This window comes from Oryx dammah, unplaced genomic scaffold, assembly GCF_014754425.2.
Source record: "Oryx dammah isolate SB20612 unplaced genomic scaffold, SCBI_Odam_1.1 HiC_scaffold_15, whole genome shotgun sequence".
Classification (NCBI taxonomy): domain Eukaryota; kingdom Metazoa; phylum Chordata; class Mammalia; order Artiodactyla; family Bovidae; genus Oryx; species Oryx dammah.
In genome coordinates this window covers 7568258-7581030 of record NW_024070199.1, presented here as the reverse complement: position 1 = coordinate 7581030, position 12773 = coordinate 7568258, and the positions used below count along the sequence as shown (strand labels likewise).

General features: G+C 40.8%; 1 protein-coding gene across 1 annotated transcript in view; it reads left to right on the top strand.

Moving 5' to 3' along the window:
* Positions 1-3004, top strand: part of TMEM135 (transmembrane protein 135) — a 265707-nt gene extending 262703 nt beyond the window's left edge. Inside the window, exon 15 of the mRNA XM_040255497.1 lies at positions 661-3004. Coding sequence (XP_040111431.1) covers positions 661-793 — 133 coding nt within the window. The 3' untranslated portion in view covers positions 794-3004. The remainder of the gene's footprint in view (positions 1-660) is intronic.
* Positions 3005-12773: the final 9769 nt, after the last annotated feature.

The window sequence follows — 12773 nt, the reverse complement described above, 5'->3', positions numbered from 1 at the left end:
TAATTTCACCCTGGTATCTTTCCCAGAGAAGAAGAGCTTGTAATCAGGCACCGAGATGCAGAAGGTCTATCCTGCACATGAGCTGAATATGTGTCTTTTAAACATTTCTTATCTCTTAGGTTAGGTGATAGATAAAGTGAGGGCATGTTTTTACTCTGTTGTGTGTATTAGAAACTTGAAAACCTATAAACCGTTTCCTCTTCAGTCATTAAATATTTGCACATTTGAATGTATTTTCTGTTGATTGTGAGACATTAACATTTCAATTATGGGAGGAATTACCTTTAATACCTTCGCTTGTCAGTAAATGTCATCTCATTCATTATATATGTAGCTTCTTATAATCATATTCATCCATTCATCAAGAAAATCACAATGAACCTACTTTTCTGTTTGACACAATCTAGAGGAAAGGGCTCTGGAAGGGTTTGAAATGATGCTGGTAATCTCTGGGGTTTCAGGTCTGGGGACTAGCATCTTTTCAAAGGAAACTCGAGACTGCATCTTGGGGAAGAGCAGCAAAATGACTTTCGAATCCGCCATTGAGTCTCTTGCCGTGTCAGCTCTTCTGTCTTCCCATCCCATGAAAGATAAACGAAGTGAATCACCTTCTTCTACAACGCCGTTAAGTACTCCTTCCCTGCGTCCTCTCTTTTATAGGTTTGCTGTCATGAACCGGAAAGTCCTTGATGTTTTTGGTACCGGTGCGTCTAAAAACTTCCCGGACTTCATCCCTAGGTTGGATCCAAGATACACAGTTGTAACGCCAGAGATGCCCATCGAGTTGTCTTGAAGATTACTGTAACTTATTAATGTGACTTAATGTTTCATTATTTTGTCCTGGAGAGTTAATTATGCTGAACACAAAGAAGAGGGCCCGAGCTTGAACTTCAGTGTTATTTCAATGAGGGATGCTCTTTTTTGTTTGATTTTCTTACCAATCAGAAATTCAGAAGCTTTTTAGGAAAGTGTTGCTTAATAATTAAGCTCCCTCTATAGCCAGAATCTCATTCTGGGTCACTGTAGTGGTTGAAATTATGATATATTATCGATTAAATTATGTCCACAAGCAATATTAAATAATCTATGTAGAAATGTAGTAACAAATAAGAGTATACTTAAAATGACTTTAAAAGATGTTTTAGTTCATTCCAATATAATTCTTGGTGGAAACTAAGAATATAGCTGTATTTTAAGATACAAAAGGATCACGGGTACATGGATTGATTTTTTTTTTTTTTTTAACTTTCGAATTAGTAGTGAAATGTTATGGGTATGGAGTAACTCTTCACAGACAATGCTGCTTTATTTCGTGTAGAGCAATTTAATTGGAGAAAGTGGCCATTCTTGCTTCAGGGATGCAAAGACGGGTCTCACACTGTTTGGACAAAGGCTGTGGCATCCGTGGTTTCCTTCCACTGATGCCTTCGTATCTCCCCATGATCCGCTTAGCTGTGCTCTTTGGCAGCCCAGTGACCCTTATGTATTAATGGCCGGTTAGAATCAGCTGGAAACTGACAAATCTGATACAGGCGAAAAGTCTGTTTTAGTCTCTTATGGAAACGTTACACTTGAATATTTAAAGGCAAATGAAGTTATTTTTAAACCTCCTCCTATAGGTTCATTATGTTTGTTTTCATTTACAAGGACTGGATTCATCATAGCTAAGTTTGCATGCCATTGTCGATTTAGAAGGGATCAAATTCTATGGAACAAAAGTAGTTTGGGCAGGTTTGGCAGTTTGTTCCCTCAGCTGTTTCACTTGTTTGACAACTAAAAACATTCTAAAAATCCAGTAGTTGTGAAGAAATACGTTTCATTACTAACTGGATGCAGATTCTCTAGCTTGTTTTCAAGAACTCATTATCATCATTTTTACTCCTGTTAGAGCAAGGCAGGACAGTTTTGATTGAAATACCATCACTCTTTAGAGTTTTTCAGGGACAAGTTATTCTTTTCTAAGTTAATACAAGGCTGAAGTGGTTGTGAAATCTACAATTAATGTAACATATAGGGATAATGGTATATTTTTTTAAGTATAATTTTATTGCTGAAAAGTCTTAGGCTGTTGTAAATTAATTATGTTCTATAGAAGTATGTTCTAAATTCTATGCAGTAGAACGTGTGTTGCAATAAGAATCATAACCCAAACTTTAAATGCTTAATCCTCCGTATACAATTTCGTCAAGCCTTGTATGCTTCCGTTTGCATGTAATCCTAGTCTGGTTGTTATGGCAGATTGAAACCCAACAAAAAAGACAGGCTCTGGTACCATAGTATCAGAAAGAGCCATTTTAATTAGGCCAAAATTTTATTATGATCAACTTTTTAGGATGACTTGTCTGGTAGGCAGTATGGTTAAAGGATCCTTTTGGCTTCAGAATTCCAAATTGATTAGTAAATTCAGTTTTAAGTTTCTATTCCCTGGAATCAAAATGATTGCTCCTGTGTTTACCTTTAAAAATGAAGTATTACAGCAGTGAAGAAAGCACTGCTACTTGCATCTTATTTTCTCTATTCAGAAATTATGTTTATAATATTTTTCCTGTCCAGTTAAACAGAAAACTTTTTAATCCATAAGTTGTTTTCATTCACAGTAAAAAAAAAAAAAACTATGAAATTGAAAGACAAATTCTACTGAAATATGATGAGATTGTTTAGTAAAATTTTACTGGTCAAAAGGTACATTTCTATGATCTATCTTTTTTAACACAAGCTATAGTCATTTTTTATTTTATATAAAATGAAATAGCCATCATAAAGCAGAGTATAATAATGAATGTATAGCTGAAACGAACAGTTAACTAGTTTGCAATGGTGAGTAGAGAAGTACAATTTTATTTTATTGGCCCAGACTGCAAAGTATAGTTGTTCGAGCAGACACAAAGAAACTGTGTGTTCCTGAAGACAATCAAAATGAATGTCTTTCTACCTCTGACTAACCAAGTATTGATTGATACCTTGGCATCATAAATAAAGTCAAATAGATGTCTCCATTCCACAATATGTTTTTTAGTCCAATTTATATGCTGAAGAAGTCCTATCTATGGTAAGTTTTCTTCCACCAGACCTGAGTATATCAAACAGTTAATATGCACTTTTAGTATTTGCTACATCTTTATATAGACTGAAAAACAGAGCATTGGGGTGCTTAATAGGATTATGAGTGTTTCCTGTATTAATTAGATATTTCCTGAATTAATAAAATCTTAGCATTAGTACCAACCAAGTAAAAAGAAAAGACAAGTTGCAGGATAATGAATTATCTCAAATCTGTCAGATTCTTACCCATCTTTCATCCATAGTTAGGTTCACTTGATTACCCATCTCTGAAAGAAAACCATGATTCAACTGTCTTTTTAAAAAACAAATTCTATGATTTTTCCTATAACCTTTTCAGTGACCTATAAGCATTGTTATCTCTCAGTTGATGCCTAGTATATTTTTTGCTCTCATTTGTTCTTTCAGTTCAGTTCAGTTCAGTCGCTCAGTTGTGTCCGACTCTTTGTGACCCCATGAATCGCAGCATGTCAGGCCTCCTTGTCCATCACCAACTCCCGGAGTTCACTCAAACTCATGTCCATCGAGTCCGTGATGCCATCCAGCCATCTCATCCTCTGCCGTCCCCTTCTCTTCCTGCCCCCAACCCCTCCCAGCATCAAGGTCTTTTCCAATGAGTCAACTCTTCTCATGAGGTGGCCAAAGTATTGGAGCTTCAGTTTTAGCATCAGTCCTTCCAAGGAACATTCAGGACTGATTTCCTTTAGGATGGACTGGTTGGATCTCCTTGCAGTCCAAGGGACTCTCAAGAGTCTTCTCCAACACCACAGTTCAAAAGCATCAATTCTTTGGCGCTCAGCCTTCTTCACAGTCCAACTCTCACATCCATACATGACTACTGGAAAAACCATAGCCTTGACTAGAAGGACCTTTGTTGGAAAAGTAATGTCTCTGCTTTTGAATATGCTGTCTAGGTTGGTCATAACTTTTCTTCCAAGGAGTAAGCATCTTTTAATTTCATGGCTGCAGTCACCATCTGCAGTGATTTTGGAGCCCCCCAAAATAAAGTCTGACCCTGTTTCCACTGTTTCCCCATCTATTTCCCATGAAGTGATGGGACCAGATGCCATGATCTTCGTTTTCTGAATGTTGAGCTTTAAGTCAACTTTTTCACTCTCCTCTTTCACTTTCATCAAGAGGCATTTGTTCTTTAGTGAGTATTCATTTAATAGAGCTTTATCTTCTTTACTCTTTGCTCTCAGATTTTATAACTGACTTTCTTCTGGAACAGACGTGTCTCTCATGAGGAAACCCAAAGCAGTCACCTGTCACACAGTGTGTCCATGTTGAGCTTGACTGAGTATTCATCCTCCTCTGGGTTTTGTTTAGCTAACAACTCACTGGTGAAATTGTTTCTGCTTGTATTTTATCACAGCCCTGAGTTTCTGAGCCCTCTGATAGTGCCTCGTTAAGGAGAATCAATTTCCTCTAACCTCAAAGAGTTTCGTCCGCTTGCTGTGGCAAGTCCTTCTCGCAGGGAGGGTAAGGCAGCCCCGTGGCAGGGCAGAGAGGTGTGCCCGCAGGGAGTGTGGCCTTCAAAGCAGCAGTCCCCAAGCCCTGGGAACCCTTGAACTCTCCCTGCGGTTTACTGTTTATTGATCCGGCCGTCTTGGCTGTGTCACGCAGGATCTGTCGCTGCAGTGTCCAGACTCGTGTGGGACACAGGCTCCAGAGCAGGCCCGGTCGTTGAGGTGTCAGCTTAGTCGCTCTGCGGCCCGTGGGGTCTCAGTTCCCTGATGAGGGGTCGAACCTGCACGTGCCGCACTGCGGGGTGGATTGGTGACCACCGGACCCCCCGGGAAGCCCTGTCCCTGCGATTGGTTTTTACTTGCTTAAGTAGAAGGTAGTCTGGTAGAGCCACAAAATCATTCTTCACTTACATGGATGCTTTTTTGCTCCACAAAGAGGAAAACACTCATTTCTGAACTGTAACTTTGCTAGGGTACATGATACACTTGATCTCCCCTAGCACCTTGACCTGTTGCTGCTTATTTCTTCCACAGTCATTTTCAGATAGACAGTTTAGGTAGCCGAAGACGCGTGACCAAGAAAAAGACGTAAGGAAAACAAAAAGAAATCAGTTTTTCCGTGGGCCTGCACTGAGGCTGGCCTGACTGCAGATTCCCAGAAGACTGTTCTTACTGTTGCCACAATCCTGTGCCTCCTCTTTATAGCCTGTTCCTGTTAGTGCTTTGGGGCTTCCCTGGTGGCTCAGTGGTAAAGAATCCGCCTGCCAGTGCAAGAGACAGAGGTTCGATCCCTGGGTTGGGAAGATCCCCTGGAAAAGGAAATGGCAACCCACTCCTGTGTTCTTGCCTGGAGAATCCCATGCACAGAGGAGCCTGATAGGCTAGTCCTGTGGGGATCACAAAGAGTCGGACACGATTTAATGACTAAACAACAGCAAATTAGTGCTTTAGCTGATTCTGTCCCCCCTTGTCATGGAATTAGCAAGGAAAGGAGTGTGGGGAGCTCGTGTGACTCTAATATTGGGGGTGGGGGCTGCCTGTAGGCCCTAGGGCAGCCTGCACTTCCCTCCAGCTAGGACTTCAGGGTTAAGGCTGTGTTTTCTGTTTTAAGCCTCATGTGACTTTGTAAAGCCTCCATAGTTATGAACGGAGTGGCTCAGGTGATAAAGAATCTGCCTGCAATTCAGGAGATGTGGGCTTAATTGCTGGGTTGGAAAGATCCCCTGGAGAAGGGAAAGGCTACTCACTCTGGTATTCTGGCCTGGAGAATCCCATGGACAGAGGAGCCTGGCGGGCTCCAGTGGCAGAGTCAGTCAATATTCACAGCTAACACTTTCACTTTCACTATGGTAGAGGTAACTACAAAAAAGTGAAACTGACGTTGATGTGTGGCTTCTGGAAGCAGAGGGGACCAGAAGCGCGCCCGAGATGCAGAGTGCGTCCTCGGACTGCAGCCAGGCAGCGCACAGCCTGGAGCTTATGGCTGTGCCGAGTGAGAATAGGTGCCCTCTTATATTGAGGGAAAAGTGAGTGACATTGAATTGGAGGGAAGAATTAATACCCGGCTGACTTCTCACTCCTTGCTGTAGTCTGTCTGCCCCTCTTCACGCCCCTGTCCCAGCTGTCTCCTTACTCCTTCCAGCCTTGGAATCTGATGTCTGGCTTCATGTTACCACTCCCCACTCCTTGTCCCTGTGCCTCTCGCCTTTTTCTGCCGGTTGGTGTTACGTTACAACCACACTCCCTGGATATGGATGCTCCATCGCTCCCTTGGATGACGGCTGGTCAGGTGGGGGGCTCTGGAAGGATCGTGAAAATGGAGTAAATGTTTCTTGGGATGGTGACTTCTGATATAGCCCTGCATTTCTTCGCAGGAGGGAACGGAGGGTAACTGCCCAGATGTGGAAAGAGACGTACCTCTGCACGTGAGACTTTAAATCCAGGACAGTCGTCTCCTCTAAACAACCTTGTAACAGCACCCGACTGTTGCTGGGGCTGCACAGAAGAGGCAGGAACTCATTTCCTCTTGTCTATCACTTTATCTATTTTCTTTCCACCCTTAACCTCCTCCAAACATGTCCTAAGTGAAATAATACATTGAGCTTTAACCTTTGTCTTTGCAGGCCCGAAAATCCCAGTCATCTCTCTCACACACACACCACCCCCCAACCTGGTCCACAGCAGAGGTCTCAGGGGAGGTATTATTTGTACTTTTTCTCTAGATCATAAGCACTACCCCTTGCCTGTTCAGCCTTTTGTTCGCTGTCGGTATTCCCTCCCCGCACCCCCAACCCTCCACCTCCATCCCTGAAACCCTCTGATCTTGTCAGAGAAGGGCTGCCTTCGCACACCAGCCTCTCCACGGCTGGCTGGGGGCTCCAGGCCTGCACAGGTGGAGCACTTTCCTCTGTCCTTTGACTTGACCCAGGCCATCCTTGAGGCCTCTTCCCTCGATATTTGTTAAATGGTTTTTAGTCATCAGTTAACCCCCTCAGTGAATTTTCTTTCTGAGTTACGTCGGCCCCACAAGAGGACCCTGTGGCTGTAGAGAAATGGGATTGGTGCCCAAGATCTACGAAGGCTTGAAGCGTGAAGTAATCCTGTTGTTGGTCGTCAGGAGATGGGGCGCCAGAGGGCCGTGTGAGAAGAGACGGCCAACATGCTTCAAGTTCCGCCTCTCCCCTCTCCTTCTTCCTTTACCTTCCTGAGCCTGGGCTTTCCTGCCACAGCTTTGCCATTTTATTTCTTCTGTTTGAGTTCTCCAGGGGAAAAAAAAAACAAGTCCTTATTTTCCTGTTTGCTTCAGGGAAAGTTGAAGGTGAGGCTGCTCAGCGCCTGAAGGAGTGCCGTGGAGGCTGTGAGGGAGAGAGGCACCTTCTGCCCCGTCTCCTCTCGGAAGTGAGCCAGAGGGGGTCTTCGAAGTGGGAGTGTTTAGAGGCAGGTCCCAGTGGCCCGCGTGACTGGTACGTGCCCTGCCAGACTTGGAATAGTGGAGACTGAGGCTGATGAAAGGGCTATTTCTCAGGATTACCATAGTAGGTACCAGGTCTGCGGCATTAGTATAGATATAAACTCAACTGGAGGCCAGTGGTCCAACTAGCTATTGACTAACAAGTCCATTTGCTTCATCAAAGTATTCAGTGTCTGTGTCGTGAATGACTGGATGGTCTCGTGGTCCTTAAGAAAGGCAGTGGTTATGTCCTCATTAAGTTGCAAATGTATAAAGAGAGGTTTTATATGAATAAAAATTTCAGTTTCCTCTTTTTGAAATTTAATTTGTAGAATAGGTAAGATCTACAGAACCGCAGGAGGAGATTCAATAGCATCTAGATTTGAAACTGCAGTTTGGGGAAGCCTGTCGTTCTTAGGAATAACAGTAAGATCCCTTTGAGACCTAAGAGGACAAAATAAATCAATCTACAAAACTAGAGGTGTAACTGATCATCTGGGACTTCGTTTGCCTTTAGAACTCTTACTTCATTAGAATTTGAATTAAAGTTCAAAAACAGGATTGTAGTTATTGTTCATTGTTCATCTAATGGTTGTTTAATCCTTTTTCCTTGCTGAGGACACTTAACTTTTTTTAAGGCAGCAATGTGCCCAGCCCCGGGGATGGATCATGATTTTTCTAGGCCTTTCACTTTACTCCTTCTTGTCCAGATATTTTCCCAACCTTTCCTCTGAGGATGATCATGTGACCCAGTTGGGGCCAATAAGATGTAACGGAAGATCTGGGGGAAAGTCTTGGAAATTTTTTCTCCCTTGAATAAAGGAAAGCTCTTTTTAACATCTTTTTTTTTTTTTTTTCCTTGTTCATAACACTAGTTAAAGGGATCTGGATCTGTGGCAACCATCTTGGAAATATGAGGTGAAAAGTACAAAGATGGAAACCCACCATATTAAAGATGTCAGAGCAGAAATAAAGAACCTGCCTCCCAAATGACATTCTTGAGCCCCTGACTCAGTGCCAGTAACCACATACCTCTGGGCATTCTGAGCAAACAGACCTCGAGATCTTGAGGCCCTATCAGTGGAGGACTCTGTTACTTTTCAGTTAAACGCATTTCTGATTGACACATTCCAGTCCTGTATAGGTCAGACCTCAGAGCCATTGCCCAATGCATGCTTCCCTCCCTTGATTTAGAATGCTCTCTTTTCCTCCCCTGCTCCACGTGGGCATGTATCTTGAAATATTCAGTCACCTCCTCTTTGAAAGTTTGCTGATCTTTTATCTCTGTCTTTCTGAAGCTAACACCACCCATAAAACACATTCCATTTTCTAGTAGCTGTTGCACTCACTTGTTGCTTCTTTAGATTCTAGTGTGTATTTGAAAAGGACAGACATAGCTTATCCCTATTTCAGTGCCTAAATCAGGGCTCTCTAGAGGACGATGGGGAGGCGTTAAGGGTGGGAGGTAGTGGTCCCAGTAGCTGCCTGTTGAATATATGCTGACAGTGTGGAGTCTGCAGACTAGAAAGCTACCCTTAGTCTTGCCTTTAAACGTCTGGAAAATGTTATCCTTACAAATGATTCTGTAAATACTCCAGGAAATTGACTTCTCCTACCCTTCTAGCAGCTATCAGAGCCAGCTTGGCTTTAGGTCTTAGAGAAATGATTTGTCATCTGTTTCATTTGTTTGCTTTTTCCTGACAGAGCTGGAATTCTGGATTGTTCCCCACTTTAAAAACTGCCAAGTCCAAACCAGAAGTAGACAGGGCTGGACACAAGGCTCTTCCTTCCCACTCATTTCACAGGGTAAAAAGTCACATTTATTCTTTGTGTCTGGCTTTTCAATCGCATATTATGATTATTTTTTTCCCTATGAGAGAGAGGATATTTGAGAGGAAAAAAGCTTGGAATCACTCTTACCATTGCAGGCAGGGCCCTAACAAATAACTTCTTCTTCAAGAAAAGAAAAGTAAACCGTGTGAGGTACCTCATATTATAATAGATGGTTTATATTTCATTCAAATGTTACAACCTAATAATATATATTACTAGTTGTATTTTACCGGTGAAAGAACTGGTAATTTGTCCAAAGTGGCAATACTAGAATTTGAGCTCAGATCTTCCAGTGTTGAAAGTTTTGTTTTGTTTTTCTCAGAACATAACAGAACCTCCCAAGAAGTGATATCTTCCACTCCCCTTTCTTAAAAGGAATCATTAACATTGCAGTAAAAGTCTTGCCTCCAAAAATGGCTTTGACATTTACTTTCAGAACGGGAACTGGAAATACTCTCTCTCAAAAAATCTGAAAGACCTGCTACTGTGTATAAAACAACAGTTTTTATACATTGGACCACAAGCAATGCAGGGCAGGGATCCCTCAGAGAAGGGAAATGAATCGAGTCCTGCGATGGCCCCAGCTGATGCCTGGAGAGAGATTCAAGATTGCAGCTCTGGGAGGGAGCAGCATGGCAGAGCCCAGAGGTCTCCCTGAGCTGAGGAAACAGACCTGGGAGTCCAGAGGGGCCAAAACGGATGAAGCTCATATGGTAGGGTATGGGAGAGAAGTGAGCTACACAGGAAGAGAGCATAGAGAGCTGGCGAGGTCCCCTCGAGACAGGCTGAGTGCTGCTGCTTGCATGGGAGGAAGCTACTGCAGCTGGTGAAAGGACCACCTGAAAGGAGCAGAGGGAGTCATCACTGAAGTTCACACAAAGCTGTTAATGCTTTGGATTCCTGCTCGCCACAGTAGAAAACTTTGTAGTCCACAGGGCACTGGATAAGATAGTCAGAAGTGTGCCTTCAATAGGAAAGCAGAACTAACCCTGCACCAAAGGCTGCAGAGTCTGTAGTTTCTAAGTAACTGTCTCTTAGAACAAAGTACAAGAACGTAGGGATGCAAATATTTCCAGTATGCAACAAGGTAAGGAGCAAAGCTTCTAGCACCCAGTAAAAAACTTGTCAGGGATGCAAAAAGCCAGAAAATAAAACCATAAGTGAAGGAGGAAAAAGAGATCCAGAAATGACACAAAATATAGAATTATTATTTGTGCAAAAAGAGACTGTGACTGTATGTGTCAAGAAGGTAGTGGTCCAGAAGTAGAGGCAAGATTGACCGTATTAATTAGAACCTAGAAGATATAAAAAGGACCAGAATATATAAAAGATAAAAATACACAATCAGATTTAAAAAACAAAGCCTCACAATCTGAGTGAGATAAACAGTAGATTAGACAGCAAAAGGAAAGATTAGAAAACTGGAAAATGTAGACACTCAATTTAGAGTAAAGTATGACTGGAAAAAAGTGGACAGAGCTTTAATAAGCTGTGAGTCAACTTCAAGCAGCCTGATGTATGTACAATTGGAGTCCTCAAGGGAGAAAAGACGGATGTGGGGATGGAGAGGGAAAGAAAAAAAGGTTTTTATTTTGTATGTTCATATTTCTTCAGGTCATTTGAAGACAAGGGCCAACATTTTTTCAAGTTTGATGAAAATTATAAACCCACAGCTTTAAGATACTCAATGAGCTCCAGGGACAAGAAACATGAAGACGATCATACTAAGGCACATCTTAATCAAATGGTTTTAACCCGTGATTAAAAAATAATAATAACATCCAGGATTGGGGGAGGGCATGTTACATACTGAGGAGCTCAGATAAAAACAAGAGGAAACTTTTCATGGAAAACAATGGGAGTCAGAAGACAATGGAGCAACATCTCTTATATAAAGATGTTTATATAAAGATATTATGTAAAACATAGAATAAAACCTGTCCACCTAAAATTTTATATGCAGTGAGAAATATTTTTTCAAACAACAAAGGCAAAACAAGAAGACTTTTTCAAACATCTAAAAGTGAATAAATACACCAGTAGACCTGCATTACAAGAAATGTTTTTTAAAATCTTTCAAACAGATACAAATATGTAGCTAAATACGAAAGTACCCCTTTTTGGGTATTATATCTATTAAAAAGATAATTGTTGAAAACAGGAATATTTTATTGTGGAGTTTATAACACATTTCAAAATATAACAATTACACAAAGTTTAGGAAGGGGAGAATGGAAATATACTAAGGTAACATTCGCATGCCATACCTGAAGTGGTATAATATTACTTCAAGGAAAACGGTGATAAGTTAAAGGTATAATATAAGCCCTAAAATAAGTCCTTTCATCCCCCAAGAGTGCTATAGCTAACAAGCCAACAACAGAATACAATGGGATCACTAGTAAGTATTCAGTTAAATCCAAAAGGAGGGGGAAGGAGCAAAGGAAAATAAGACAGATAGCAAGATAGTAGATTTAAGCTTAACCGTATCAATAATCACATTGATTATAAATTGTAAACACCTAATAAAAAGGCAAAGATTGTTATACTGACTAAAAGAAGACAGGACCCGATTATATGTTATTTTCTTGAAACCCGCTTTTGCTACAAAGACACTAGGTGTGAAGTAAAGTATAAACAAAGATATACTAACAATAATTTAAAGAAATTAGGTGTACCATACTTGTAGTAAACAGTAGATTTCAGAGCTTGAAAATATTACCAAGATTAAGGATTAAGATGGTTGTCTATAAGGATTAAGATGGTTGTCTATAATCACAAAGAGGAAATTAACAATCCTAAACATGTTCATAACAGCTTCTAAATATGTGAGGAAAAGACTGTGAACTACAAGGAGAAATAACCAACCCACAAATGTATTGTGCTGTCCAAAAAATTTCATTTGGGTTTTTTAACATGGTATGGAAAAACCTGAACAAAGTTTTTGGCCAGCCCAATAGTTGAGGATATTCAACACCTCCATTAATTGTTAAAACATGTAGACAGAAAATCAGTAATATTTAGAAGACTTGAAAAACACTATCAACCATCTTGATAGAGCACTCCATCCAACAACAGCATTATACACATTGTTTTCATGTGCATTCAGAGCATTTTCAGTACAGACCATATTCTGGGAGGGAAAGCAAGTCATAATAAAGGTTCAAACCATACAAAGTATGTTCTCTGGCAAAAGAAAAAGCAAATTTGAAATCAGTAACAGTTATCTGGTAAATACCCCAATATTTGGAAACTAAACAACATGCTTCTAATGAAAAAATAAGACGAGAAATATATTGGCTTGAATGAAAATAAAAACAAAACCAAAATTTATTAGATACAGATTAGACAACCAATCCTAGAGGAAAATTTATAATGGTAATTGCCTATATTAAAATAGAAGAAAATTCTCAAATTGATGATTTGACCTACCACCTTAAGAAACCAGGAAAAAGAGCAAA